Consider the following 26,779-nt stretch of genomic DNA (forward strand, 5'->3'; position numbering starts at 1 on the left):
AGCCATCGGCACATCGGCACATCGGCACACCGGCACACACGTGCAGACGCTAGGGTTTTCCCTTCTGTCTTCTGTGCGCCTATCCATCATGCAGCGACAGGTGGCCGACTCGGAGGTGACGGTAGCGGCCTACACCTTCCGGCAACCGCCGCAAGGCTTTCAGGAGCCCAAGTACCGTGACCCGTCCAGCAGTCGCAATGCAAGCCGATACATGCACAGCGGCTCGCAGCGGTATGGAAACATCATGTACGACCGTCGAGTCTATCGCGGCAACACGTACGCTAGCCCGATCATGTCGATCGCCGCGCGAGCTGAGATGGAGAAGCGCGAGATGATCGACACCCAGCGGCGCAAGCAAGCATCGCAGCGCGCCGCCTCCATCAAGCGTCGCAAGCAGTTGGAGGCGGCCCGGCGGCATATGGCAACCCCCGACCCGGGCGAAGGCCGGTACAATACACAAATCCAAACCGACGAGTACTTGGAGGAGCTAACGGACAAGGTGGATCAGCAGGTGCAGGAGACACAGACGGACCCGCTCATGGACCGACCAGTGACTCCAAAGTACGTCCCGATCAAGTCCGGCCGCGATGCGGAGACGCAAATTCACGAGGGGGACTTGTTTCGCTTCGACGAGGCCGTGGAACCGATCCTTGAGGTGCTCGTGGGCAAGACGTTGGAACAGGCGATGCTCGAGGTGATGCAGGAGGAGGAACTGGAGCTGCTGCGTCAGCAGCAAATCGAGTTCGAGCAGCGCCGAAAGGAGGAGCTGCTGGAGACCCAGAAGCTCGAGGCGGAGGAGCGCCGCAAGTTTGAAGAAAAGGAGCGCCGCAAGAAGCAGGAGATGGAGCGCATTCAGCGTGAGAAAGAGACCCGTGAGAAGCTGCAGGCGAGGCAGTTTGCCAAGGTTTACATGAGCAACATGGAGAACCGTGTCTTTTCGCGACTGCAGGATGAAGGGTGGTTTGCAGACCGCGTGCTGAACGAGGTGGAGCTGGACTTCTTCCCGTGGCTGATGACCGAGGTCGACAGGGAGCTGGCCAAGAAGACAAAGGCCCGGGCGCTTGTCGACGAGCTCATTCGGGACGTAGTTCGACTTAACGCCTCCCAGCTGGAAAAGAGTCGTGCAGCTGCGGCGGCAGCGGGGGAGGGGCCTGTGATGGCTTAAAAGGCTCTCGCCGATCTTTCTGCGCTTCTTTCCTCCCACACCGCACACGCGCACAGAGGGGTAGCCCTGGGGCCCTCATTGTCGCCTTTCTTTCGCAGTGCACTACTCTATATGCGTGCCTCTTGCCCACCGGATCTGTGGGCGACGGCGCCCTGCTCCACCTGCGGTCGCTTCTGCTGCTGTTGCTACAATCGCCGCGACTCGTGCCGTCTCTGTTCGTCTCCCTCGTCACGTCTTTCTTCTCGTAAACTGCACCTTTTTCTTTGCTTCTTGATCTACTTTTTCATGTTTATAGGATGTACGAATTTTCCTGTGGGTGGTCTAGAGGGAGCTCGCTTGACTGCCGCACTCGTATGAGGCGCGCGCCTGGTCTCGGCGAGGACGTCATCTCTGGTGGACAGGTGTGGTGATCTTCCGCGCACGCACGCAAACGCGATCGAGAGGCGGAGGGTCTGACTGGCCGGCGCGATGCTTTCTTTTTTTTATCTCGCTCGTGAGCGAGGAAGTGTCTGTCTTGCATCTTGCTTATCGCGTTCGGCTCCATGGCCTCCTCTCTCTTCTCCCCGGGATGTACCACTTGCCGAAAACTCATTTCTCCTTTGTTAGACTTGCGATCATGTGTGCGCGGAAGAGGGATGAGCCCCACTGCCGCGGCGCCGCTTTCTCCCTCTGTTGTTGTTCTCGCCTCTTCCATGTTTTGTGCCGGCACACGCTCCTGTTACAGCGGCTCTTACTGCCCTCCTATTGTGTGCTGCTTTCCGTGCTTCTGTGTGCCTCTCCTCGTGTGCCGCCTGCAGCGTGCGCTCGCTCACGTCTGCGCTCAGACGTTTGTGACTGTGTCCTGCTGAGGTGAATCTGGTCGTTTCCAGAGCGTCTGTGGCGTGCGCCTCCCGCCTTTGTGTTCGCGAGAGGCCGAAAAACAACAAAAACAAACCAACAACAAACGGACGCGGATACGCAAGAAGCGGACAAACGGACACCGAATATTCGCAGCAAGTCACGATCGATCCTCGAAGATGTATCTCTCTCTCGCTCCGTCCTTCCTTTCCCTGTCTCCTAACACGAAGCTTTCCGTGAGAGGCACGGTGTACTGGTGTGAGAGGGCTGCCGATGACGTTGCACCTTCAAGCATATCCACAGCGCTCGGCATCTCCAGCACCTTCCCTTTTCGAGTACTAGACCTCCGCGTGCGCCTGTGGCTTTACGTGTGTCAATGAAACTTTCACCGTGTCCTCTGGCGCACCGTTGATCTTACTCGTATCGATTCGTATCGTAGTTTCGCGCTTTTCGCACTTCTATTCTACACATGCAGTCTTCAACCGTCACAGCCGCGTTGCAGGATGCGCTGGAGAAGGGCGACATTGTCGAGCTGGAGCAGGCCATCACGGCCGCCGAGGACGCAATCCACGTGTCTGCCTATTCTCGTAAGACGCCCTCCTCTCCTCTGGGCCGTCTGATCGCCCGGGCCAAGAACATGTATCTCGTTCACATGAATGCATGCAAGGTCTATGTGGAGCCACTGCGGGAGGCGTGTAAGAGGCTGAGTGAGCGTGGCATCTTTGAAGCCCTCGTCAAGGCCCGTGGCGCACCGGATGAGGTGCAGCTGTGCATGTACACCGACCTGTGCAACGCCGAGTCGCTGCGGCGCGAAATCATCGAGGCGCAGAGATTAGCCGTGCAGCTGCTGGACTCGACGAGCGCACAGGAGGTGGACGATTTTCTCACCGAGTGCTCGCCCTTCCTCGAGGATCGCACTATCTTGGCCCTTGTTCAGAGGCGCGAGGACCTCATACGCGAGACGCGACGGCACACGCTTGGGAGAACGACTACAACACCGCTGCGTGCTGGTGCCACTAAATTCGTGCTGAATCCCTCCGGGCATGAGCGGAACCACCGCGACCCGCCCGAGTGTCCCCGTCGCTTTGGGTTGGAGGACGATTGCGTGTCGCCCGGCACTGGACGCCATACGCGGTCGGCGTACTGCAGCAGCAACGGTGACGGCCCCACCAGCTACGGCGGACGCGCCGTTTGTAGTGAACCCTCAGAGGAAGTCGCCAGCACCTCGAGCAGCGCTCGCGCAGCGTACCCGGCGCTGTGCGATGCGCTGGAGAAGGCTCGAGATAGTGGTCTGGAGCGCGCCATCATGGAAGGGGCATCGCCGTGGATGCAGACAGTGCGTGCTCTGCGGCAGCAGGCCTACGAGACGGTGGTTTACCACGAGCACAATACCCGTCGGCAGCTGGAAGACGCTGAGGAGGAGGGGCGGGCAGAGCTGTACCGAAGCGAGATGCTCTCCCGCGTGCGGCGCTGGACGGCGGCAGCTGAGGTTTTTTTTGCCCACCATGGCGAGGAAAAAGCTGCACCTAAAGGTGGCGGCGAGGCCGGCTCAACGCCGCGGAGGCCGGTGCCACCACTTGCAACAGCCTTCCCCGCGCCGTCGCTGGCGTGCCTGTCGTCCCCGCCCGCCTCCAGGTCGCAAGCGGCGACAGTGGCGGCAGCCGACACAGCAAACCAACCGCTGACGCGAGTGCACGCGACAAACTCGCTTTCAGCATACGCTTTTCACTCCGGGGCGCGGACGCTTACCCCGACGCGTTACTCTCGCGCTGGCGCCGAGGCGACGGTGGAGGGGGCCGTCTTTGGCAGCGGCGTCCGTCACCGCGTTGCAGAGGAGTTGCACACGCCGCGTCTGTCCCGCGATACGCCGAACATCTCACCCATCAAGGATATGAGCACGACGAGCGGTGTGGCGTCTTGGTCCGAGCAGGATCCGCTGTATCACCGTGACAAGGCGAAGGCCGAGTGGAGCGACGCGCCAGAACGCGGAACGCCTCGCGGAAAGGTCTCGGAAGGCAGCGCCAGCGCGGTAGCGGCCATACTCGCCGGGTCGTCGACCGCAACCGCCATGTTACCGTCGCTAGAGCTGCGTCGCATCCAGGCACGACTTCGAGCCGTGCTTCAAGAGGAGGACATTCACCGCCGTGACATCGAAGGCACCGAAGACTTCGACCGCAGCGTGTTCCTGTTCCCGGTATCTGCTCGCATTGCCCTGCTTCGACGCACAGAGGCTCAACGAGTGCGCGCATTTTGAGCCCCACCCCTGCCCCTCTCCTGCGTGAAGACGCACGGGGCCATATGCGTGTGAGTATGTGTAGGATTCCGAGCGCACGATGCTGCGCAGCTTTTCGAGTGTTTCATCAAACGCATCCCGTTCACGTCTCGTCGGGCTCGTGAATAGCACCAACCACACCAAACGAGGCGTAAGGAAAACAGCCAAAGCAGATTCCGCGTTGCGCTGCTACTGGCTGCCCGCCGGTCTCTTTTCCTCCACGCAGCCGCGCGTCTCTGCTCATGTGTATGTGCAGCATGTGCAAAACAGCACAGCATGAACATGTACAGGCCACTTCGAGCGGCAGACATGCGACTGTGAGGGACCAAACAAGTTCGGCTTTTGCTTTTTGTTGGTGCATTGTGATGTCGCCCTGAGGACGGCAGCCGGAGAAGGCGAGCTGGTTCGCGACGGAGAGAGAACCAGTGCCTGTGCGAGGCCTCGACCGGCCTCGTAGCGTCCTCTCGCATTCGTTGCTCGCCCAGCACACCATCCTTCACCCCCTCCTCCACTGCTTTACGTCCTCCTGCCTCCCGTGCGCTTGGCATGCCCGCGTGTTTTGCTCTTGACTCCCACGCTCACATGCGCTGCCCCACGCCACATGACACGCGCCTTCATGTACGCATGTGCCGTTCCGTTTGCTTCGATCCTACCGACTCACACACACGTACGCGCACACGACAAGTTCTGTGCCGGCGAGGAAACACTGCCACCACTCTTCCCTCAGCACGGCGCTGTCTCTCCCTCTCTCTGCGCAGGAGCTCCAGCAGCCCATCACTCCGTTCCCACATACGTGCTGCACACATTTTCCATCCTTCTTTGGAGAGGTCATGAAAAGATGCAGTGCTACACGATTACCCGCACATGTGTGCTGCTATGCGCGACTATCGCGCTGGCGCTCGCCGTGCTCGGCGTCTTCACCCCCTTTTTTGAGATGCCGGCCAGCATCGGGAGGACCGTCAAGCTCTTGAATGCCAGTGTACAAAGCCCCACCTTCAACATCGAGACGGATAAAGTGACGCTGGAGCGTTTCGGCCTGCTGGTTAGTGGGCCGCCCGCCAACAGCAAAATGACGCTGTGGAAGCTCACGTATGGCTCATCGGGGGCCAACGCTTCCATCAACTTGCGTGACGACTACTTCACCTGCTTCCAGGGCAACATGCTCATTCAGGCTGCGGAGGGGATCGCTGTTGTTACGTGTGTCCTGGGTGCGGCGAACTTCATCATGTCGATGTTTCTCTTCTTGTTTTCTGCCGTCGTCAAGCTCCCCCTGGTCATATACTTTTTCTTTGCGGCGGCCGCCGCGGCGGTCACGGTTGGTCTCACCCTCAATCTCTACCTCCACGGTTGGTGCACGACCCCGGCTCTCAAGACGCAGGAGTGGAACTTGTGGTATGGCTTTGCCTTCTTCGTCATCTCGTGCGGCGCCTCCCTCATTGCTAGCGTCTTGACGGTCTTCTCTGATTGAGCAGTCGATCGACACGAACGCTCTTTCTGTGCCCCTCCGCCTGCGCGGGTATATGTGCGCGAGTTCATGTCCCTCTGTGTGTATATGCAAGCCGATTCTCTTCTCGCAGTGGCAGTTTCGTCGGCTCTCCCCGTCTTGGTCGTGATCCCTCGCCCGTTTTTTCCCACCATCCTCGTTTGCTTCCAATCTCATCCGTTCATTCTTTGGTTTTGCGCCCTCCTTCGATGTGAGAGGGCCCGGCTGCGCACACGCACACCGGCAGCGAAGCGGGAGGATGCTGCTCGACATGTGCCTCTGTGTGCGTGTGCTTCGATATCTGTAGGCTGTGCCTGCCTGCCTGCCTGGGTCGGCTGTGACGACTTCCCAGTTTATTTCATGTATAATTTTGTATTCTAGAGTATCATCGCTGTCGCATTGTGGTTGAGTCCGGCAACGATCGCCAGTTTATTCATCTGTTCTTTTTTCTTCTTCTGCCTCCGTGAATGGGCACCTCTCCTACTCTCACATGCCGTGTGGCCGACCAGAGGAACCACCTCTATCCCTGCTTCTCTCTCTCCGCCGTGATGTAGCAGCAGCTTAAGACTAAGGTCGGATCTCCAGTGACTTGTGACTCCGTGTCACTTCGGCTACTATGCATACCTGTTCAAGTTCACGTACATGCACTGCATGACGTACTTTTATGTTTTGGAGTGTATGTGCATAAGTGTGCCTATGTGTATGTTTGAATGTGTGTATGCGTGTGTGCATGTGCGCGCGCGCATCCCGTCGCGTTGGTTTGTGCCCAGAATCCATGTTTCGAATAAATTGTGGCACTGCCAGTGTCTCGCTCGTCTCTCTGCGCATCCTACATTGCACACCACTCATGCCTCCACTTCTCTTCTGTGGCTTGACAAGTCCGGGTGGTGTTGCGGTGAGCGTCGGCTGCAACTGGGTATGCATGCGTGTGCGGGGCCCATTTTCTGTGCATCCGTTCTCTTTGCTCGCTTTCCTTCCCTCTGCGTCGGCCCTCCAGTCTCCCAGGGCAACCGACATGCGAGTAACGCGCAAGAAGGCCATGCAAAATGGAGCAGTGCTCTGGCGCCGCTTGTATGTTGTGCTCTCGCGTCCCTGATCCCTCATTTCTTCTCGCTCTTTCTTGTCCTTTGGGCTAGTGCTCCCACCCTCCTTCTTGCTACCTCCGCGACCACCACTGCGCATCGGCGACCACCTCGGTCAAACACACAGAGCCTAGAGAGCATTGCGGGCAACCCAGCGAAAAAAAAAGAGGAGGGGGCCTGGGGTTTTGTTGTCCACTCAGCGGACCAGCTCACGCACATAAAGGCGTGTTTTGTTTCCACAGACACGCCCACTCCTCATCACAAGCGCACACGCGAATACCGAGGCGTTACATCTCTGGACGCCTTCGACAGTTCTGCCACTGCGCTGTGACACTTGACACACGCGAAGGGAACTTTAGAGATACGCTGGTGGTTGTCTATGATCTCTGCCTTCCTGCACCGCTGCAAAACCCTCTTTCTCTCCCTCTGTCTCTCTAAAGTATCGGCGCGCCGCCATGTCCACCGTCAACACGCCGTGGGTGGAGAAGTACCGTCCGCAGACGGTGGCGGACATCGTCGGTAACACGGAGGCCATATCGCGTTTGCAAGTGATCGCGAAGGAGGGCAACTTGCCCAACCTGCTTCTCTGTGGACCTCCCGGCACCGGTAAGACGACGAGTATGCTCTGTCTCGCGCGCGACTTATTGCTTCAGAGCACCGACACCGGAAGCGCAGGGGCGTCGCCGGGTGGAGCCACGAAGGATATCCTCAAGGACGCGGTACTCGAGCTGAACGCCAGCGACGACCGCGGATTGGACGTGGTACGTGAGAAGATCAAGCTCTTTGCCCAGACAAAGAAGACGCTGCCCAGGAAGTTCTTCTCTACAGGCGAGGGTGTCGCCAAGGACGACCACGTGGTGCACCTTCACAAAATTGTGCTGCTGGATGAGGCGGATAGCATGACCCCCGCAGCGCAGCAGGCGTTGCGTCGCACCATGGAACTGCACAGCAGCACTACGCGGTTTGCCTTTGCGTGCAACAATAGCAGCAGGATCATCGAGCCCATCCAGTCCCGCTGCGCTGTCGTCCGATTCAAGAAGCTCAGCGATGCGGATATCTTGAAGCGGCTGGTGTACGTCATCCAGCAAGAGAACGTTTCCTACACCGATGACGGACTAGAGGCGCTCCTTTACCTCGCCGAGGGCGACCTGCGGCAGGCACTGAATGCCCTCCAGGCCACACACACCGGCTACGGACTCGTGAACGCTGACAATGTCTTCAAGGTGTGCGATCAGCCGCATCCGCTGCTCGTCGAGAACGTCATCACGGCGTGCGTCACGAAACGCAACATTGAGGAGGCGCACAGGGAGATGAATCGCCTGCTTAACCGCGGCTACGCCCCTGTCGACGTGATCGCGACTTTTTTCAAGGTCGTTCAGACAAACGCGCGCCTCTTTCGCAGTGAGTTGCAGCAGCTGGAAGTGCTAAAAATAGTGGGCGAAACAACGATGCGAATCGCGGAGGGTGTGGGCACCCCACTGCAGCTGGCCGCGATGCTCGCACGCATGATTGCCGCCGTGGAGAACACTCCGTCATAGAAATTTCAAGTGAGGTAGCATAAACCGTGCGGGCGAGAGATGGAGGGGGAGAGGGCAAGATAACTCGAGCACACTCTGTGCAGTAATCGCGGCGCGTTCTCTTTTTGGCGGGGGAGTTGCGAGGCGTGTGTGTGTTTTCAGCTGTTTGCAGGGAGTTGCCACGCTGCTAGTTTTGTTTTTTGCTTGTGGTTCATCTTGACGTATCCCCACCATCACTACTACCACCTGCTCCGCCCCGACCCCGCCACCTCTTTTTCTTGTTTCTCACCCTCGGAAGTTCGTGTTCTCACTGCGTCGTTGGAGCGGAGGCGATAGACCTTCAAGCAGGGAGCGTGATCCTCCTCGAGCTGCCTGGGAATGGGGCCCTAAAATAGTGCCGAAAAGGGCAAGCGGAACGAAAAACAAAACAAAACCAGAGTGCAGCCCCATAGAAGTCTAGTGTAGAATGACGGAGAGGCTCGGCGTATGCTTGCCCGCGTCGTGTGCGAGCCACAGGAAGGATCGCACCACCGCTGTTGAGGGTGTATTTTGCGGTGTTCGTTGCAATACAGTCGCCGACAGACAGACATGGGTCTCCCATGCACTGACGTTTCTGTGTGCGTGTGTGTGGGGGGGGCGGGGGCGTCGGCGAAAAAGGGTCATCCGTGCCCGCCCAGTAGCGCGCTCCACGCCATCATTTCACTGGCCACCACTTCCTCACATACCTCCGGCCTCTCGCTGCTTTTTTTTTCTTTAACCTGACGGTTTGCCTGCAACTATGTGCAAGGGTGCACGCGAGGTCTGCTTGCCTCCAGGCACATAGCGTACGAGGCAGAAAACGAAGAATAGCACATAGGGTAAGCTGAGCCTATACGCACCCCTGTATCTGCTTGCGTGTTCTCCTAGTACTGTGTTCCGCACGTTCATCTTTCGCATCATTAGAGAGGTAACAGGCGTTGGTGGTTTGGTGGTGTTGGGGGGAGGTTGTCCTTGCCGTTGTTTCTCTCTGTGTGTGTGTGTGTGCACCTCCGAGGGCAGCGTTGGTTTGCCGAAATCGTCGCGCCCCGTAACCCACCCCCGGCCTTGCGCGCGTTTCTCTCGCTTCCAACGTTGCCGATAGCGTCTCGCAGCGCACCACTGGCTCAGCCACGCACACGCATATACACACATCTATATATATATAAACTCTTTCACGCTATAGCAAAAAAGCAAGCCATGTCCGCGTCCGTGAACAACTTGGATGGTAAGCTGGACTTGGTAGACATCACGGCGTTGAGTGCCGCGTATGAGCCGGAGGAGGTGCTTGGCGAGGGCACGTACGGCATCGTGTTTCGGGCTCGCAACAAAGCAACCGGGGCCAAGTATGCCATCAAGAAGCTCCGGCTAGACGGCTTCTCGGAAGGCGTGCCAGCGACCACTATCCGCGAGGCGACTCTCTTACACGATCTCAACGACAACCCAAATGTGGTGAAGCTTCTAGATGTAGTGTGTAGTGACCATCGTGTCTACCTCGTTTTCGAGCTACTTGACGAGGACCTCCGAAGCTTTATCAAGCGGTACCGTCCCGTCAGCGGGCAGAAACCCACAAATGGCACAGCGGTGCCGCTCCACCTTGTGCGGGAGTTTACGCGTCAGATTCTCTACGCGTTGTGGACATGCCACAACAACCGCATCCTACATCGAGACCTGAAGCCAGGCAACATCCTCGTGGCAAACTACCGCAGCAAGAATGGGGAGACGAAGTTCTACGTGAAGCTGGCCGACTTTGGGCTGGCACGCATGTTCGAGATGTCAGTGCAGACGTACACGCACGAGGTCATGACCTTGTGGTATCGTTCCCCCGAGATTATTCTCGGCGATCGTCACTACACGCCGGCGGCAGATGTGTGGTCAGTGGGCTGCATCGTCGCGGAGATGATTCTCGGCTATTCCCTCTTTCGTGGCGAGAACTGGCGCGACCAGCTGGACAAGGTCTTCTACGTTGTGGGCACTCCGACGGAGCAGACGTGGCCCGGTGTCACGAAGCTGCCTGGATACGACCGCAACTTCAAGGTTTACCACGTGGCACCCCTGCCGACGCGGCTGCGCGACTACGACGAGAAAGCGGTAGAGTTCATTGCCTACTTGCTTGTCACGAACCCGAAGCTTCGGCCCACGATTCCGGAAATCCTGGAACACCCCTTTATGAAGGATGCGTAGCGCATCTCCTTTGATTATTCATGCCTTGCCCAATGCGGCGCTGCCCCGGTGCTGTTCTGTTCTTGTCTGCCTCTTCTGGGGTGCCTTTGCCACCTTACCTGTTCCTGACCGGAGACGCTGATGTGCCGTCGTTGTGTCGCGTGCGTGCGCCTCACCTCTAAGTGACTGGCTCGATCCAGTGACGGTTGTGCTGGCAGACGTGTATGACCTGCTCTCGGGGGTGGGGTGAGGCAGACACGTACCCCCCCCCACACACACACACACACGCGCGCACACACACACGTGGATACGAGGTCTTGCTCTTCTTGCAGGTTGTCCCGTGCAAGCGCTTTGTCTCCCACGGGTAGTGCTGGGGCTTCTAATCGTGCCGCGAGCCGCCTCGTGCGCCTGCATTGTGGCTGAGGTGAGATGCCCTGGTGGGCCTCCGCGACTTTTTTCTTTTATTGCCCCATTGTCTTGCGCTGGCGTAGAGCCGCCCCCTCGTCTCCAACTCCGGAACACGTGCCGTGTCGTTCTTGTGCAACGGGAAAAGAAAGGGTCTCGCCTTGTGGAAGGGTAAAGGCAAGACCACCCCCTTCTCGTGCCCCCGCTACACGCTTGCATTGCACAAGAGCGAGGCAGGAACGCCCCTTCCTTTTCATCTCGTGGCTATGTTTGCTCTGGCCCACAGGATGGGAGGGCGGGGCAAGAATCTCTTGGCTGCTGGGCGTCAGCCCGTGCGTTAGATGTCCGCCTTGCCTGCTTTGTTGAGGAGTGCCGGATGAATTGAAGGGAGGGTGAGGCGGCAGTTATGGCGTTTGCGCTCTTGATACCACTAAACTGCCCCACAGTCGATATGAGCGAATGAGGGCGTTCCTCGTGCCACTGGATCGGCTCCTTGCCCATCACTCTGGCCATGCGTCGCATGTGAAGGCGACCGCCCTTTTTCCTTGCGCGCGCCTCTGCCCACTCCTTTCGGATTACTTCTCGCTCTCTGTTCTCTCTGTGTGTGCGCGCATGTGTCCGCGCGTCATCATGCGAATCCCCAACCTCCGCAGTGCTCTCCGCAAACACGCACGTGCACACCCACGCTCACACGCACATACAAAGCCGATACGCACGCGCGGTCCCGCTGTCGTGGCGTCGTCTCTTGTCGTGTACTCCGCTGGCCTCCTCACTGCTGCTCCGGTATCGAGACTGCGCACCGCCCCCGCTCGCCCTCCGGACAGACTTGGACACGAGGCACCGTTGCGGAGAGGTTTGGCGCTCGCGCTTGTGGACCACAGCCACATGGTGGTACCCGGTACGTGCATGTATTCAACTTGCGGATGGTGGGAGAGAAGCAGCCATTGACCCTGTCGCGGACTTGTCCCTTAAAGAGGCAGAGCAGCGCGAATGAGCTCATCATCGCCGTCTCAGTCGCCTGCATCGAGTTCGGTAGTGCCGGAGCGGGGTTACGTGACTGCGAGCGCGGCCCCGGCAACGTCTCCGGCAGCGCTAGTGGAGTCGACGGAGAAGTATGAGAACATCTGCGGGATTTGCCTCACCGACATCCACCCGGTCGACAACCCGCGGGGGCGCCTCAACTCGTGTGGCCATCTCTTCTGCTCGTATTGCATCAAAGAGTGGGCCAAGAACACGAATGTGTGCCCAAACTGCAAGGCGCGATTCACGCGCATCTACACCTTTCACGCGGACTCGGGAAAGGAGGAGGAGACGAAGGTGCGCAAGCGCAACTATGTTGCGTGGGAGACCTCTTACTACGACGAGGAGGGGGAGGACGACGCAGTCAACGAGGAGGCGCTGCTGAATAGCGTACTGTGTGATGTGTGCAAGAAGTCCGACAATGCGGCGCGTATGATTTTCTGCGACCGGCGCCAATGTGTCTACACCGCCCACCTTGACTGCCTCGGCTTGGCGGAGCGGCCCATAACGTTTTTGTGCGCCGCCTGCAGGAAGTTGCGGGAGGAGGAAGGGGACGACCATGTACCGTTGGCACAAACCTTCAGCGCGGCGTCGTTTGCTGCTGCTTCGCCGGAGCCACCCGTGCCACCGACGCCGGTGACAGTGGCAGCGGCACCGACGCGACGCCGAGCGACGGCACGTGCAGCTCCGACACCTGCCGTAGCTGCACAGACGCGAGCTACCGTTGCTGCAGTCGACACGTGCGGTGGTGGTCCAAGTGCGGAGGCTCCCACGAGTGTGTCCTCTCGTCTGGCATCGACTTCGACAGTGACGGCTGCCCCCAGGAGTCGTATGCCTCGAATGACCAACAACTCCTCTGTGGAATGCCCGAGCGACCGCCGAAGCTCCTCCTCGGCGTCGTCGTCGGCGTCTATGCGGACGGAGCCTTCGACGGTGCCGCGTGTCCGCATCGACTTTTCGAAGCCGCATCTGCCCCTAATGACCCCGGCCACGACGACGTCGCAGCCGAGTTCGAGACACATCCCTACGCCTCTGCACACGGAGGTTGCCAGCGCGGCGGACCAGGAATACTACTTCCTCGCCCCCGTATCGCATGCCGTTGCAGCTATGATTGAGCTGAACCGGGTGAAGCAGGCGCGCGCGGCAGCGGCGCAGACCCGACTTCAGCGCGAGCGTGCCAAGGCAGAGCGCCTGCAAGCGGCGTACGATGCCCACCGCAGTGATCTACTCCCGAGTGGCGCCCGGAAGAGAGCCCATCGCAGCGTGGCGGATGAGGTGATCGCAGAGCTCGAGTCGGCAGAGGAGGAGTTTCGTGATCCGCAGCAGAGGCGCCTGATGGAGGAGCGCATGGTGCGTAAGTGGGCCGCCGACATACTCCCCGTGCTACGACGCCGGCGCTACATAGAAGGCGACACCGCCACGGCGGAGAGTGATTTGTGGGCACAGGCGATCTCGCAGGCTCGCACAATGGTGCGCCAGAAGCTGGGGGCGAAGAGTGAATCGCTGCGGCGCCGACGTGAGCAACTTGTGCGTGCGCAGGCACACCGAGAGGCAGCGGCGCTAGCGAAGCTCGCGCGCATTATTGCACAGCACCGAGAAGGCTCGCTGAGAGCGGACTAGTCCGCTGCACCATGTGATGCCTTTGGCCGAAGCTTGCGGCACTGCTCGCAACGGTGAAACAAAACGGCGCACCGAAGCCGTGCACCTGCACAGACGGTTCTGGTGCTGGGCAGAGACGCGTGCGGGGTAATATGATGGCATGTATTCTGTCTTGGCTGTTACGGCGCGCACAATCCTCTCCCTTCCTGCGGAGTACTGCTCGCCTCACCCGCGTGAGGCCCCGAGCCGGAAGGAGAAATGAAACAGCAGAAGAAAAACTGACTGTGGACCTCCAGCGGTGCGTATAAAACCGCGTAGACGACCGCGCCACCTTTGGCCCTCCACCTTCCCACGGACACTCACGCGCAGCGCAAAATCGTATGTCGCTGGGCATGTGCACTGCGGCGTTTTGTCTTGGCGGCGCACCTCGCGGATGCTTTGTCTTCTCCTTCAGTTGTTGTGGCCAAACGCGGTACTTGGTGCGCCCATGATGGGCTGCCCATACCCACCACCTCCACCTTCCCCTCCCCCCTACACACGCGCGCGTGCCCCTATGGCCGATGGCACCGGTGCCGTGCTCGCCTTCCTGCCACATCGCTCATTCGCTCTGTTTTTCTCCACGTCGCGGCGGACATTCTAAACGCGCCGTGTTGCGTTTGCCGCCGCTCTCGCCTCACAGGAGCGCGCGACGACGCCTTGCACGCTTGTGCGCGGAGCCTCAGCTACTCGCCACACATACATCCAGCGCATAAGACTACATCTTGGAATCCATAAATATATAGACAGGGGAAAGAGTTGGCGGCGTCCATGGCGTCTCCGTCTTCCGTGCCGTCCTCGTCTCGGGTCATTCCGCATGAGCGAGTGCTGCAGTGTGTGTACGAGTTCCTGGACGAGAACGGCTACCAGCAAGCCCTGCGTGCACTGCAAGCGGAGTCGAAGGTACCGTATAACGTCATCCGTGTGAAGTCTGATGGAGCCGGCGGCTCAGCTGGTGCTGCCCAGGCATCTCTCTCGGGGAAGCGAAATAGCGCGAAGGGGTTTGCGGCGGCATCGGAGCGCAACTTGGAAGAGGCAGTGATGGAGGGCAGCTGGGCGGAAGTGCTGCACGTGTACGTGGACGGGCTCCTGCTTCCGGAGGAGATCAAGGCAACGCTGTACGAGGTTATTCTCGAAGAGATGGTGGAACTTCACGGTCTCGCACCGGCAGCCCGCTCGCTGCTGCTGAACGCGCCGGTCTTCCAGCTCATGAAGGCGGACACTCCAGCGCGCTACATCCGCCTCGAAAAGATGGTTGAACACGGGCAGCGCACCATGAGCGAGTGCACCCTCAGCAACGCAGCCACTCGCCATGTCACGCCGGAAATGCTTCACAGGAGAACAGCTCTGCTTCAGCAGCTGAAAACAGCGATCCGCTTCACGTCGGAGGCCCCGATCGGACGTTTGGCGGCTGCCCTGGCCCGCGCTGCCGCTGCTGACTTCGGCGGGGCGGACAGCCGTGAACGCAAGGCCGACTCCTCGTCTGCAGTGCCCCTTCCGAACGGCGGGCCAAGGCTGTCGGCTGAGGTCACGAGCGTGGCAGCGAGATCGCGCAAACGCGATCGGGAGCCGACGCTGCCTGGCGACGCCGCGTGGGCCGATACCTTTCTTCAGTACCCTCTTGCAGCGCCGAAGGAAATACGGCGGCGGTTGCCGTACGCGGGCGACCGCGCCGCGTGCTGCTGTGCCCCACTGTTGAGTGCGAGCGAGGAGCTGCTCATCGTTGGCTGTGCCAACGGCGCAGTCGAGTTCGTTAGCGTGAAGGCAGGCGAGAGCATTGGTAACCCGCTGCGGCACTCGGATGGGGTGCTGTGCATGACGCGAGACACCACGGACAGGGCGGCGCCGTCGCCAGACTGGCTCGCCGTCGGCTATCGCGATGGGTGGGTGAAGGTGTACAACATTGACAGTCGCAAACTGGTGCGCCGCTTCGAGAAGGCGCATACAATGGGCATCACGGCGGTCTTTTTTTCCGGCCCGCGAAACGCGGCATCCCTGTTCGGCCACCGCTCCTTCATTGTAACAGGCTCCTTCGATGGCGGGGTTAAGGTGCTCGACATCGCGACTGGGGCCGTGGTGCAGACGGTTGCTAACTGCCATGCCAGCGCGTTTGTGCATGCACTGGTTCCACTGGAGTGCCGAGGCACTGTCGTCGACACGCTGCGGTATTGCTTCCTTAGCAGCGGCAATGACGGGACTGTGTCTGTATGGCGCCTGGAAGACAGGCGGGAGGAAGGGGCTGAGGTCGCCAGTAGGGTGGAAGTGCTGCGCGTGCAGGGGGCCGTTCCCCTTGGGCGGATTCACCACGAACTGCGCGACGCCGTCCCTTCCCAGCTCTATACACTCCCATATGTCGAGGATGCGGCGCATGGCGCAACTGCAACGAGCGACTCCACTAGTATCCCCGCAACGACGACGCAAGACGCGCTTGTGCTCACTCGCGCCGGCAAGGCATGTGTCGTCCGCGTCACCGTAACGGACGACGGCAACCGCTACTTCTGCGCCTCTCTTCAAGCGCTGTGCATCATCGCGACTGCACAGCCGCTGCGCTCTGCGTTTCCGCACGTGCACACGGTCGTCTCCATGTCCGTCCCACTGCTCACCCTTTACGCCGCCGACTGCGAAGGCACCGTCAGTCTGCACAACATCGAGATGAAGTGGTACAACGACGAGCAGTGGTCTGAGTTTGGCGGTTGCATGCGAGTAAGCAGCGCGGCTGACCAAAGCGCCGTGGTGATTGTGGAGGCGGGGAAGTCCCTAAAAGACCTGCAGCTGACGTGCATCTGGTCGTCGACACAGCACCAGCCGTCGAGTGTAGTAGCCTACAGCGCGTCTCTGCCAGCCATCTACGACATGCACTAGTGCGCGAAGTTGAGAACAGGCTGAGATGATGATAGGGAAGGGGGAAGGAAAGGCGTGGGGCGCATCCCCGCACGAGAGACACCAGATGCGGCGGTCCGCCCCAGGCCCTCCCTCCCAACAAGGGGGATGGCAGGCGCTCCTGGTGATGCGTCACTGCAGAGAGGAGAGTGCGGACGAGAAATGCGTCTCCAGGGCTACCGCTGCGCAGCTAATGGTCGATCTTGTTGTTGCATCCCTATGGGACTGACTCCTTTCACCGCTGAATGGCCTTTGCTGTGTGGTGATGCTGTGGAATTGCTGACTGCGGCCACGCTGCCGGCTCGCTGATGGTGGCAACCGTACTGAGGCACAACACGAAAAACAAAGCTGAGGCGCCACACGCACACACAGCACGTGTGTAAGAGAGGGAACGAAAACGCGGCTCTGTGCGTGTGCCGCGCGTGCTTGGGTGTGGTGTGCACAGTTGCTGCACTCTGTGTACGCTGTCTCCACTATCTTTCCTCTATGCACAGGCGCACATCATGAGGGAGGGGCGTTGCTCTCTCTCTCTCTTTGCCTCTGGCTCTGAGCATGTCGCCCCTGTGCGAGCGGGTTCCTTGCGATCCCCCTGCTTCTCTTCACGGCGGGATACGGAGGAAGGGCCGGCCGTTGTACATGGTGCAGAGTCTCTATGCTCTCTCTCCCTCTTACTTTTTTTTCTTGGCCGTATGCGCTGGTGAGGACGGCGCTTCGTCGTTGCCTTTTCGGCGCCCCACCCCACCCCCGACCTCTTTTCCCCACCTCTCCCGCGTTGACGTTCTCTCCCTCTCTCGACGCCAGGATAGCCACGGCTCCTACGGCGTGCGGCTTTGTGTGCGTGCGCGCACAGCATACGCCTGCCCGCGTGCAGAGCTCCGGCGCCCTGCCACCCGAACACAGGTTCTCTCTCTTTATTTTCACAGACAGCCCCTGTGCGTGTGTCTGCCCCCGTGCCGCCGTCGCTGAGATGAGCGACAAGTATCTGCGAAATGAGCAGCAGCATCTGCTGAATTCTATCGGCACAGAGGTGTGCTGGGGCTGGTCACCAGCCATTGATTTTGTGTCGTTGCTCGCCAAGCGACCGCGTCGTTTTGCGGAGAATAGCGCATCGCAAGACGTCATTGACCGAATCGTGGACGGGCGACGTGAGGTGCCGCCATCGGCTTCGCCCGTGTCTGCCGCTAAAACGTCACCCTCCTCGAGGAGCAAAGATGAGGCTGAGCTCGACGACCTCATTGCGCAAATCCAGAGCCGCAAGGCGACGAGCACTAAGGCTGCGGAGGCCGCCCCAGGAGAGTCAGCTGAATCGCAGCCTCACTGCAGTCCACCTTACTCTTCTTCCACAGCATCCCCTGCGCCCGCTGCGGTAGCGGACGACGAGGTGAACATCTTACTCGCCGGTGCGTCTGACATTCGCCACCTGCTTCGCACCTTTTCTTCCCTTCGCGCTGCCGAGTCTGCCGACGGCACGCGAAGGCCGCAGCCGACGTACCACTTCTACGTCTATGAGCCAAACCTGCGCCTGCACTGCCGCCACCTCTTCTTTCTCCAGTGGTTGCTCGACAGCATGTTTGCGCTCGAGGAGCTGGAGGAGCGTGTTCTTATGTTTTTGGACGTGTATGGTAACGCGCTGATGCGCGACATAACCGCTGCGCAGGTACGCAACGTGGTGCAGCGGCTCCGCAAGGCGCTCGAGACCGACTCTTCTTCGCTGCTCCGCATCGCCTCGTTTGAGGAGATGAAGAGCAAGGAGCGCGACTTTGTGGAGGGCCAACTGGCACACTGGACCCGCGACGCCTCCACGGCGAACATCAAGGAGCAGTGGGCGCAGCGCGTCCGGCAGGAGATGGCGGAACGCTACGACAACCGCGACAACATCATCGACTGGGACTTTGTCTTTCACTTAACGGAGTACACAAACCTGCTCAAGTTCCCGGAGTACCGCACGTGGCGCAACACCGGCGTCGCCTTCGACGTCAGTCACATCAATCCGCGACGAGGCTTCAGCTACGAGTACAAGGTCCCCAACAAGACCCTCTGCTTCTTCTCCGGCGCCGGCCGCGGTGTCTACGCAGGGGACATCAAGAATGGGCCATTTTTCTCCTTCGGTGCGCTCACGCAAAACGCGCACATTCGCCAACGCACGACGGACGGAACGTGCAGGCACGGGAACGGCGTCGTTTCCATGCACAACGTGCGCGCCTGGCTGTACACGCTCATGACCGGCTTGCCGTGGCCGTGGGCCGACCACGCCTTCGCCTGGGACGACGCCAACAATTACAACTACCTTCCTCCTGGTACACCGAGCGGCGTCGCCTACACCGCCGCACTGCCGAAGGTGCGCGTGCATCTTGTGGGGCTGGAGTGGGACCGCTTTGTGCGGCACTGCAAGGAAGGCCAGGTGCCACGCATGGATGCAGCCTTCTTTGGCACCTCCTGCACTCAGTACATGACCCCCACCGTGCTGGGCGACGTCATGTCCGGCGCGGCGCACGCGGTGGTGGTGGCGGAGACGGCTAAGTTCATCGTGGACGCCGAGGACGTGGCGAAGAAGGTCTATATCGCAAAGCTGGACGATCTAGCCCACGCAGGCGGGTGGGCAAGGGATGACGCGTTGACGAACGACCTCCACGAGGGCAAATCTGATCCACTGCCCGTGAAGGGGACGATGACCGATGCACAGAAAGTCTCACAGGAGCGGTACATGCAGCCATCGCTGCTCGCCTACGTCGCGAAGGCTCCTGCGTAGCCCGTGCGCGAGAAAGGAAGGCAGCAAGGACGTGAAGCGTGCTGTGGTGGTGATGAGGCGTACATGAAAGCGGAGTCGGCGCATCCTCTCTCTCCCCTCACGCTGCGTGTCTGCCGACACGTACGCGCATCCACCGAGCGATTTAGAGCGCACATTCTTGTTTGACTCACACAGAACTTTCTCATTTATTGCATCGCACCCTGACTGCTCCATGTCGCCGCCACACTGCCGCACTGGATTTGCACGCAGGGCCTGCCTTCTGCTTGTGCGAGCGCAGCGGAGGAAAGAGCTAAACGTGCGGCGCACATTCCCCATGATGGCCAAGACGACGGCGAAGGGTGGGCAGTCGGTGAGTTCAAGAGAGGCCGACATATTGTTTTCTGTTTACTTGTTTGGGTGGACGTCCCCTCTTCGCCATAGATGAAGCAAAGAAAAAGCCGCACAACGCCTCAACTGCGCCGACTCAACCGCGCACGAGCACCTTCGGTAGGAAGAAAAAAAGCACGTTGCTCTCCGTCACCCCTTCTACGCCGCTGCTCGCATGCTTCGAGGGATTCCTCTGGAGACTCGATCCCCCTACCCGGCCCCTCCCACAGGGCTGTAAATGGAGCGAAAAACAAAAGGATCTGGTCATGATTGTCAATGTGGGTGATGGAAAGAGCATCAGTCTGTCTTGGCAGAGAACGAGCTTCGAACCGCTCTGTGCGAAGTGGATATCTGCGTCACGCTGTTATGAGCTCATTACCTGCGCTGGCAGAGCAACAGGGGGGGGGTAAGGAGAGGAACAGCGAACGAACTTCGTCGTCGTTTCTGATGTGCACACTGCGCTGTTCATTTCTCTCATTCACTATTCTGGCTTGCGTACTGCCGTTTCTCCGTCGGCGCACCATTCCTCTACGGCCTTCGTCGTCCACGATGTCTACTCGGCCTCTCTGCACACGTACACGTACACACACATGTGTGTCTATATACACGGACATGGGCTGCGCATGCAAAAGGCAAAGGAAAAGGGGGCTGGAAAGGGACGAACAGAAGAGACGTGCCCGCTGCTGCCCGCCACGACCTCCAGACAAAGAGGAATTTGTCGAAACCGCGCATCCGACTTCGAGATCTGTGGCGAACCCGCCCTAGTGGTGCTTGCCGTCGCTGCCACCGTTTTTATTGGTTGTTGTCGAGGTTGTTGTTGTTTTCATCTGTGGTCGTGCTGGTGTCGCACTCGCTTGGCGACCCCATCGTTTTTTCCCTTTTGCCGTTGCTGCTCTGTTTTGGTGCCTCGTCTGCCAGACCCGCTGACGCGGAACGAACACTCCGCCACCCCTCTCTCGCGCTGTGGATGATCAGTGGGCAGTGCCTGTCCATTTGTGTGACCGTGCTGGAGGCAAGGGGTGCTGTGAGGTGCAGCGGAGCTCTGTATCTCTCGCGCTGCTGCCTCTGTCGATGCTGCTGCTGCCTTTTTTTTTCGGGGGGTCTAGTATTTCATGCAAGCTCTTCACCGTTGTCTCTCTCTCTTTTTCTCACGCGCTTGTGGACCGGCATATTTCCTTTTTTTTTGGCGCCTCGCTTTCTCGAGGACGGCGCACAGCTATTGCGTGGTTCAAGAACGCCTTTTTGGTGCACTCCAGCGTCGCCGCACCCGACGGCATCGGCCCCGCTCTCCCGTCTGCGCGCACAGACTCACACACAAGCAGAAGCACGGCTGTAACGCAGCGACGCAGCTCATCCACGCACTTCCTGAGGCTCCCCTCTGCACATCGCACATGCACGAACGTGCACATCGCACATAAATACACATACATGCACGTACACACAGGCACACAGCCGACTAACTGAAGGACAAAATAGACGCATGTGTGGGAGCTTTTCCTCGTCAAGGCAGGGATCTGTTTGACTCCCCTCACTCGTTGCACTCCGTTGGCGCGTTTCAAAACGCTCTTCTGGGCATTGCGGATCCTTTGCACCGGCATTGAGTGCACGCTCGCACACATATACACATACACATCCATACATCCATACACGTGTTCATAGAAGACCTCATGCCCTTGGAGGACAAGGATTCGCCGAAGCCCTTGATGTCGCCGTTGAGCGACTCGGTGGAACTTGGTAGTTTTCCCATGCCCACGCAGCTCCGCTCCACAGGGTGGTTGGATGCTGTTCATGGCACACGGCTGCCCGCGTCACCATCGCCACCAGCCGCGTCCGTCACCAACAACGCCTGTGCGGCAGCACCGCAACACCTGAGCAGCGACGCTGGAAAGAAGCGCGCGCAGAGCAGCACCCACAATGAGCAAACGCCTACGGAAAATCGCCATCCAGCAGAGGCAACGACGATGGGGAGCCCCATCCCGGTCGAATCCGACTACTCAGACGTGCATATACAGCAACTCGTGTCGCGCGTAAGGCAAAAGGCAAGGCTGGATCACTACGTCACCACTCCAGGTTCGGCGCGCGGCCCCGCGAAAACGCCAGCGCTGCCCCTAGCGCCAGCAAAGCAGAACGCGTTTCCTTGCACGTCTGCCTCATCACACCCGTCGCCGTCGGATTCTTTTCCTCAAAGATCTTCCCCGCAGGCGATGCCCGCGCGGTCGACCGCGACTGCGTCACCACCGACTCCGGTGCCGTTTCAACACTCCCCGTTTGGAGACAGTCATGTGGCGGAAGCGATCGCGCAGAAAACGAGATCGCAGTGGTACAGCGATGATGGTACTACCACCGCCTTCGCCAGCGACTCGCTGCAGCGACAGGGCCCGCAGCAACCGACGGTGTACTCATCTGCGCTAATGCAAGCGCTGTCGCGCACAGAGGGTGCTGCGGCTCTGAGGTGCCCGTGGACCCTGTCGACGCAGCGCGGGGGCTCCTCCGCGTACTACTCAGAGAGTGACATGGCCAAGGGCAGCTCTAGCGACCTCCCTCCCGACATGTACGTGGAGGGGATGAGGGCGAAAGTGGCGAAGCAACAGTGGGTGGCGCTCGAGAAGGCGCGGCAGGAGGTGCTGGAGGAGGCGCGCCGGCGACGTGACTGTCCATTCGCCCCTCAAGTCTCCCCTTACGCCGCGCGCATACGTAGACCGGCTTCTCTCCGCCCAGAGAACCGTTTTAACGCTGAGGTTATCCGCCGCAAGCAATGGTTGGCCAAGAAGCAGAGTGAGGAGGTGGAGCGCGAGCTGCAGTCCTGCACTTTCCGTCCCCTGACCCTGCGGACTGCTCAGCTAGACCCCGCCGTCATCGATTCGCCGCGGGCAGTGACTACCGTGTTCCACGATCTGTACACAGAGGCGGAGAACCGTCGCGCCTTCGAGCGGGACGTCAAGCCGCAGCTTGTCCATCAGATAGAAGAGCGCCGCCGCCCCTCTCCGGCACGGATGGGACCGGCGCAGGTGGCAGAGGTAGTGGAGCGTTTGTGTGCCCGCAGTGTCGTGCGTAGCGGGGTCCGTGCCAGACTGCAGAAGGACAACGCGGACCTTGTTCCATATGAGAGCGACGCTGGACCGGCGGAGTGTGCCGGTGCGCAGTCAGATCAGCATCACCCAACCTTGTCGCTTGAAACGCGGCGCATCATGGCTGCCAAGGTCACATCAGGCGAGCGCGATGGCAACATCATCAAGGAACTGTACCGTCATGCTGAGCAAGGCGTCGCGCAAGGTCAACTGAAGCACGAACTGGACAAGGAGCAGGCACGACTGGCGCGGGCGGAGCAGGTCATAGAGCTTGCCCGTGAGCGCAAGCGGCTTCAGCAAGAGTACTACCGCGCTGTGCTAGTCGCCAAGTTCCGCGCGCTTGCACAGCACGTGGCGTGCGCACAGCACTGCGCATACCGCGCCACCGCACCACAGCCTGTGGTCCAGCTGGCTCGCGCTGCCCTGGACGTCCTGAGCGCTGACGAAGCTGAGGAGCTGCTTGGAGCCGTGGAGCGCTGCGGGCGACACAAGTTGACGGAAGGTGAGTTTGTGGCAGTGGTGCTTCAGTACTTGGCGGAGCAACGGGTGACCCCTGTGCAAAGTGCTCTCCTCCGCAACGCTCCTCCTCGGCCACCTTCGACGCGCGTGGCTGCGAGTGCCGCCACACTGAAGCGGGCAGACAGTGCTCCAGGTATCGCAGGCAGCGCGGAGAGCTCCCCTGCGGGGTTGCCTCGCGTGAAGCGAGAGAAACCCGACCCGGAGGTGATCGAGCAGGTTCGCGCTCGACGGGCGCAGGAGCTGGTCGAGTGGAGGAAGGAGAGCCAGCGTAAACGCGCTATCTGCGATGGGGCGCTCGTCGAGGGGGCTGACTACACCTTCCAGCCGGCGCCGCGCCGCTTGATCCCGTACGCGTGCCGGCCCGACGTGACGGTGCCGGTAAGGTCAACGAAGAGTGAGGAGCTGCGGCGCGCCTACTTAAGTGCGCGCATGCAGGGCACCGCGCCAGCGCTTGCGGTCGACTCCGTGGTACCCTCTGTCTCTGCCCAGGTATTCAATGCGTCCCGTGCGATTGCCCGAGAGCTTTTTGCGCGGGGCACTTCAGATCTGGCTCCATCGTCGACGCGCGAGCGTTCACGGAGCGCCGCCGCCCGTGTTGAGACACCAGCGCAGCGGGAGGGAGGCGCTGCAGCACTCACGCCCACTGCGAGCGGGCCTGCGGCAATTTCTCCTGCATCTCTGAAGTGCCCATCTGCAGAAGCTTCACGGGTTCTCTCCGCCGCCCTCGCCGGTAGAAAAGACCCCGAAGCGCCGGAACGACAACGCAACTTGCAGGCTGCGGCACCTGCGGGGTCGTCAGCGGTAGCAACTCGTCAGCCGGCATCGGCACCCGCCGCCCCCGCACCCACCAGCAAAGGTCACCCAAGTCGACTGGCAGCACGCCCCTCCAGCGGGAGCGCCCGTCAGAGTCGCTGCAACGTGTTGGCGGAACCGCCGTCTTTGGTTGAGCAAATCATGCATAGCACTCCAGAGGACCGAGCGCGTCTTGGGCGTGAGCTGCTGCTGCGACAAGTGCGAGAGCATCAGCGCCGCTCCGGTGCCGTCGACTAGAGTGGCGAATGATGTAGGCTCGCACCGGAGCCGGAGGGAGCGAGAGGGCGGATGGAAGGCCGTGCAGCGCTGCTTGTGCAGCACGTTCGCCAAAAGGTAAAGAAAAAAGTGGAACAGTGTTTGTGGCGCCTGTCTCTGCACGCGGGTCGCGAGTCGACACACCGTGTCTCTTGGTTCTAGTTGAAAGGTGGATCGGTGGTAGTGATACGAGAGAGAGAGAGCCACGTTAGATCGAGTGTGCGTATGTGTTTGTGTGTATGCGGTCCTCTCTGTTTGCTCCGTGAACCGCCCGCCTGCCTATTGGAGGCTGCAGAAGTACGAGATGCGAGCATCTCAAGATGGTGCAGATAAGAACAAAAGGAAAAAGGCAGCTGCGTCACGCACCAGGGTGCGCGCAGGCTTAGTTCAACGAAAGCACCAGCATAGACGCACTCGCGTATGGGTCTCGGGGATGCTAAGCAAGCTGGCACATGTTGGCGAGGTGCTTCCTGGATAATGCGGAAGAGGGTTTAGGCTCCCAGAGATGCACTACCCTCTCTTCTCCTGCGGCGCTCTGGGCACGGTTGGCATAAACGAGACGCAAGACAATCGATTACGTGGTATCGCACGTCCTCCTTGCTCTGGCTCTCTGCATGAAGTCTCTCCTTCTGCTACTTTGACGTTCCTCCTCCGCGCGCTCTGGCTTCTCCCATACACGCGTGTGGTACTGGTGCAGGAGCTTGCCAAATCGCAACAAGAAGTGAGGGGCGTGAGGCGAGAAGGGCACCCTTCAGTCGCTCCTGTGTCATCTTGCACATCACCGACCACCCTCCTTGGTGACATCAGGACAAAGCATTCTTGCTTTACCCCTCCGCCCCCCCCCCCCGCACTGACGTGCACGGAGGCGACGGGCAAACCCCCTGTTCCGGATGGTGGATCATCTGCCGCCTCTCACGCCCTCCAAGGGCATGGTGCCGAAAAGCTCGCTGAAAAAGAAGACGGACGACTACGCCCTTTGCCAGGAGTATGCCGCCTACATCGCGCAGCTGCGTGGGCTGCTTGAAGAGACAACTGGGCAACCGCCGGCGGGCGTGCGCACGGCCGAGGTCGAGCACCGCATTACCTTGATCCAGTCTGCTTTGGACGAAGTAGAGCGACTCAGTGCCGAGGCCCGCTGGCGCATCGAGCTCCGCAACAATCAACGCTTTTTGGACACCTACGAGCGACGCATCCAGATGGAAGAGGAGGCGGAGCAGAAGCGGCAGAATGCCGAGAAGGAGCGCATTGCACAGGTGGAGGAGATGCGTAGCATGCAGCTCGCCTACTACAAAGATCGCAACGGTCGCACGGATGCCAAGGCGCATCAGTGCCGAGCCCACAATGAGCAGGTGCAGGAGCAGACGGTGATGAAGGCGGGGTCGAATGAGGAGCGTCGCACACGAAACTTAGCAAACCTTGAAGCCGAGCGCCAGCGCAAGCAGAAGGACCTGCACGACCGCGAGCAGGCCAAGCAAGACTACGCGCGCAAGGTGCGAGAGCGTCAGGCTAGGAAGGATGCGGAGAAGCAGGCAGAGAGGACGCGGTTGGCTGAGATCCACCAACAAGAGATGGAGGCAAAACTGTACGCGATTCGCGAGTCAAAGCGCAGTAAGTGGGTGATGAAAAAGGAGGCCAGCCGCGCTAAGTCTGTGGTGGTGTGGAAAAACGGTGAGGCCATCCTGGAGACGCAGCGCAAGAACCACGGCTGCCTCGTGGAGGAGCTGGAGCAGCGGCAGCGGCAGCAGGCAAGCCGCTACGCGGAGGAGAAGGCGGAACAGGAGGCGTATATTGAGCAGCGCAGGCTACTCCACGCCGCCCGGCAGGAGCGGCAACAGGAGAACCTCCGCAAGCTTGTTGAAAAGCGCGTGGCGCGTGGCGTCGAGATTGTAAAGAGCGCGGAGGAGAAGAAAGAGCGGGCCGAGCAGGCGAAGGAGCGGCAGGCGGCGCAGTACGTCGAGGCCGGAAAGCTACTCGATGAAGGCGTACAGCTTCACCGCCAGCGTGCGCGAAGGTTGCAGGAGCGTCGCGCGAACGAATCCCTGGCACAGAATTACAGGCGCTGGAACCACCGCGCCGCGCGCATCATGGAGGAGCTGCGCGAAACCATGGCAAAGGTGGAGGCCGAGGCGGAGCAGCGGGCCGCTGCAGCAAACAGCCAAAGAGGGTCGTTAGCATATGGCGATAGTCGGCGTTCCTGGACATCGACTGAACAGGCCGACACCCCTAAGCGCTACTGCCCCATCGCGTCGCTCCCGTCCCCCACCGAGTTTGCTGTCTAGGGCCGAGAGCGGAGGCAGTGTGTTGGCCCTCATACCCAGGAAAACAGTAGAAGGCAACGGCACGCGGAACAGCGCAGAACCACTTACTGCAAGTGATAGTGGGTACTGGGCACATCGCTGCTGCTTGCCTGTCTTCCTGCTGCTTCCCCTTTACGCCTTCCTTTCGTTCTCTGTATGTGTATCTTTTCTGTGTTCGGATGCTCGTGTAAAGGGTGTTGCGCGCTGCGTGCCGTGGCCCACAGACATGGGTGTGGGG

The 26,779-nt window shown here is 60.0% G+C and overlaps 10 protein-coding genes across 10 annotated transcripts; all 10 read left to right on the top strand.

Annotated features, from left to right (window-relative positions):
* Nucleotides 1–88: 88 nt before the first annotated feature.
* LINJ_27_2530 (putative radial spoke protein 3) lies at nt 89–1,165 on the top strand (the record flags this gene model as incomplete). Its single annotated transcript, XM_003392575.1, has 1 exon — nt 89–1,165. One exon carries the CDS (start codon nt 89–91, stop codon nt 1,163–1,165), a length of 1,077 nt encoding a protein of 358 aa, XP_003392623.1.
* A 1,306-nt stretch (nt 1,166–2,471) lies between these two features.
* LINJ_27_2540 (conserved hypothetical protein) lies at nt 2,472–4,256 on the top strand (the record flags this gene model as incomplete). The annotated part of the gene is made up of 1 exon (XM_003392576.1): nt 2,472–4,256. One exon carries the CDS (start codon nt 2,472–2,474, stop codon nt 4,254–4,256), a length of 1,785 nt encoding a protein of 594 aa, XP_003392624.1.
* Nucleotides 4,257–5,112: 856 nt separating this feature from the next.
* Nucleotides 5,113–5,742, top strand: LINJ_27_2550 (conserved hypothetical protein; the record flags this gene model as incomplete). Its single annotated transcript, XM_003392577.1, has 1 exon — nt 5,113–5,742. The coding sequence occupies one exon, from the start codon at nt 5,113–5,115 to the stop codon at nt 5,740–5,742; it is 630 nt and encodes a 209-aa protein (XP_003392625.1).
* A 1,552-nt stretch (nt 5,743–7,294) lies between these two features.
* Nucleotides 7,295–8,377, top strand: LINJ_27_2560 (putative replication factor C, subunit 4; the record flags this gene model as incomplete). Its single annotated transcript, XM_003392578.1, has 1 exon — nt 7,295–8,377. One exon carries the CDS (start codon nt 7,295–7,297, stop codon nt 8,375–8,377), a length of 1,083 nt encoding a protein of 360 aa, XP_003392626.1.
* A 1,194-nt stretch (nt 8,378–9,571) lies between these two features.
* On the top strand, nt 9,572–10,555 carry LINJ_27_2570 (putative protein kinase; the record flags this gene model as incomplete). Its single annotated transcript, XM_003392579.1, has 1 exon — nt 9,572–10,555. One exon carries the CDS (start codon nt 9,572–9,574, stop codon nt 10,553–10,555), a length of 984 nt encoding a protein of 327 aa, XP_003392627.1.
* Nucleotides 10,556–11,929: 1,374 nt separating this feature from the next.
* LINJ_27_2580 (conserved hypothetical protein) lies at nt 11,930–13,579 on the top strand (the record flags this gene model as incomplete). The annotated part of the gene is made up of 1 exon (XM_003392580.1): nt 11,930–13,579. One exon carries the CDS (start codon nt 11,930–11,932, stop codon nt 13,577–13,579), a length of 1,650 nt encoding a protein of 549 aa, XP_003392628.1.
* A 786-nt stretch (nt 13,580–14,365) lies between these two features.
* Nucleotides 14,366–16,456, top strand: LINJ_27_2590 (conserved hypothetical protein; the record flags this gene model as incomplete). Its single annotated transcript, XM_003392581.1, has 1 exon — nt 14,366–16,456. The coding sequence occupies one exon, from the start codon at nt 14,366–14,368 to the stop codon at nt 16,454–16,456; it is 2,091 nt and encodes a 696-aa protein (XP_003392629.1).
* Nucleotides 16,457–17,441: 985 nt separating this feature from the next.
* LINJ_27_2600 (conserved hypothetical protein) lies at nt 17,442–19,223 on the top strand (the record flags this gene model as incomplete). The annotated part of the gene is made up of 1 exon (XM_003392582.1): nt 17,442–19,223. The coding sequence occupies one exon, from the start codon at nt 17,442–17,444 to the stop codon at nt 19,221–19,223; it is 1,782 nt and encodes a 593-aa protein (XP_003392630.1).
* A 2,033-nt stretch (nt 19,224–21,256) lies between these two features.
* On the top strand, nt 21,257–24,226 carry LINJ_27_2610 (conserved hypothetical protein; the record flags this gene model as incomplete). The annotated part of the gene is made up of 1 exon (XM_003392583.1): nt 21,257–24,226. One exon carries the CDS (start codon nt 21,257–21,259, stop codon nt 24,224–24,226), a length of 2,970 nt encoding a protein of 989 aa, XP_003392631.1.
* A 908-nt stretch (nt 24,227–25,134) lies between these two features.
* Nucleotides 25,135–26,523, top strand: LINJ_27_2620 (conserved hypothetical protein; the record flags this gene model as incomplete). Its single annotated transcript, XM_003392584.1, has 1 exon — nt 25,135–26,523. The coding sequence occupies one exon, from the start codon at nt 25,135–25,137 to the stop codon at nt 26,521–26,523; it is 1,389 nt and encodes a 462-aa protein (XP_003392632.1).
* Between the last annotated feature and the right edge of the window lie 256 nt (nt 26,524–26,779).

The sequence above is a fragment of the Leishmania infantum genome, chromosome 27, assembly GCF_000002875.2.
Source record: "Leishmania infantum JPCM5 genome chromosome 27".
In the NCBI taxonomy this organism is placed as follows: Eukaryota; Euglenozoa; class Kinetoplastea; order Trypanosomatida; family Trypanosomatidae; genus Leishmania; species Leishmania infantum.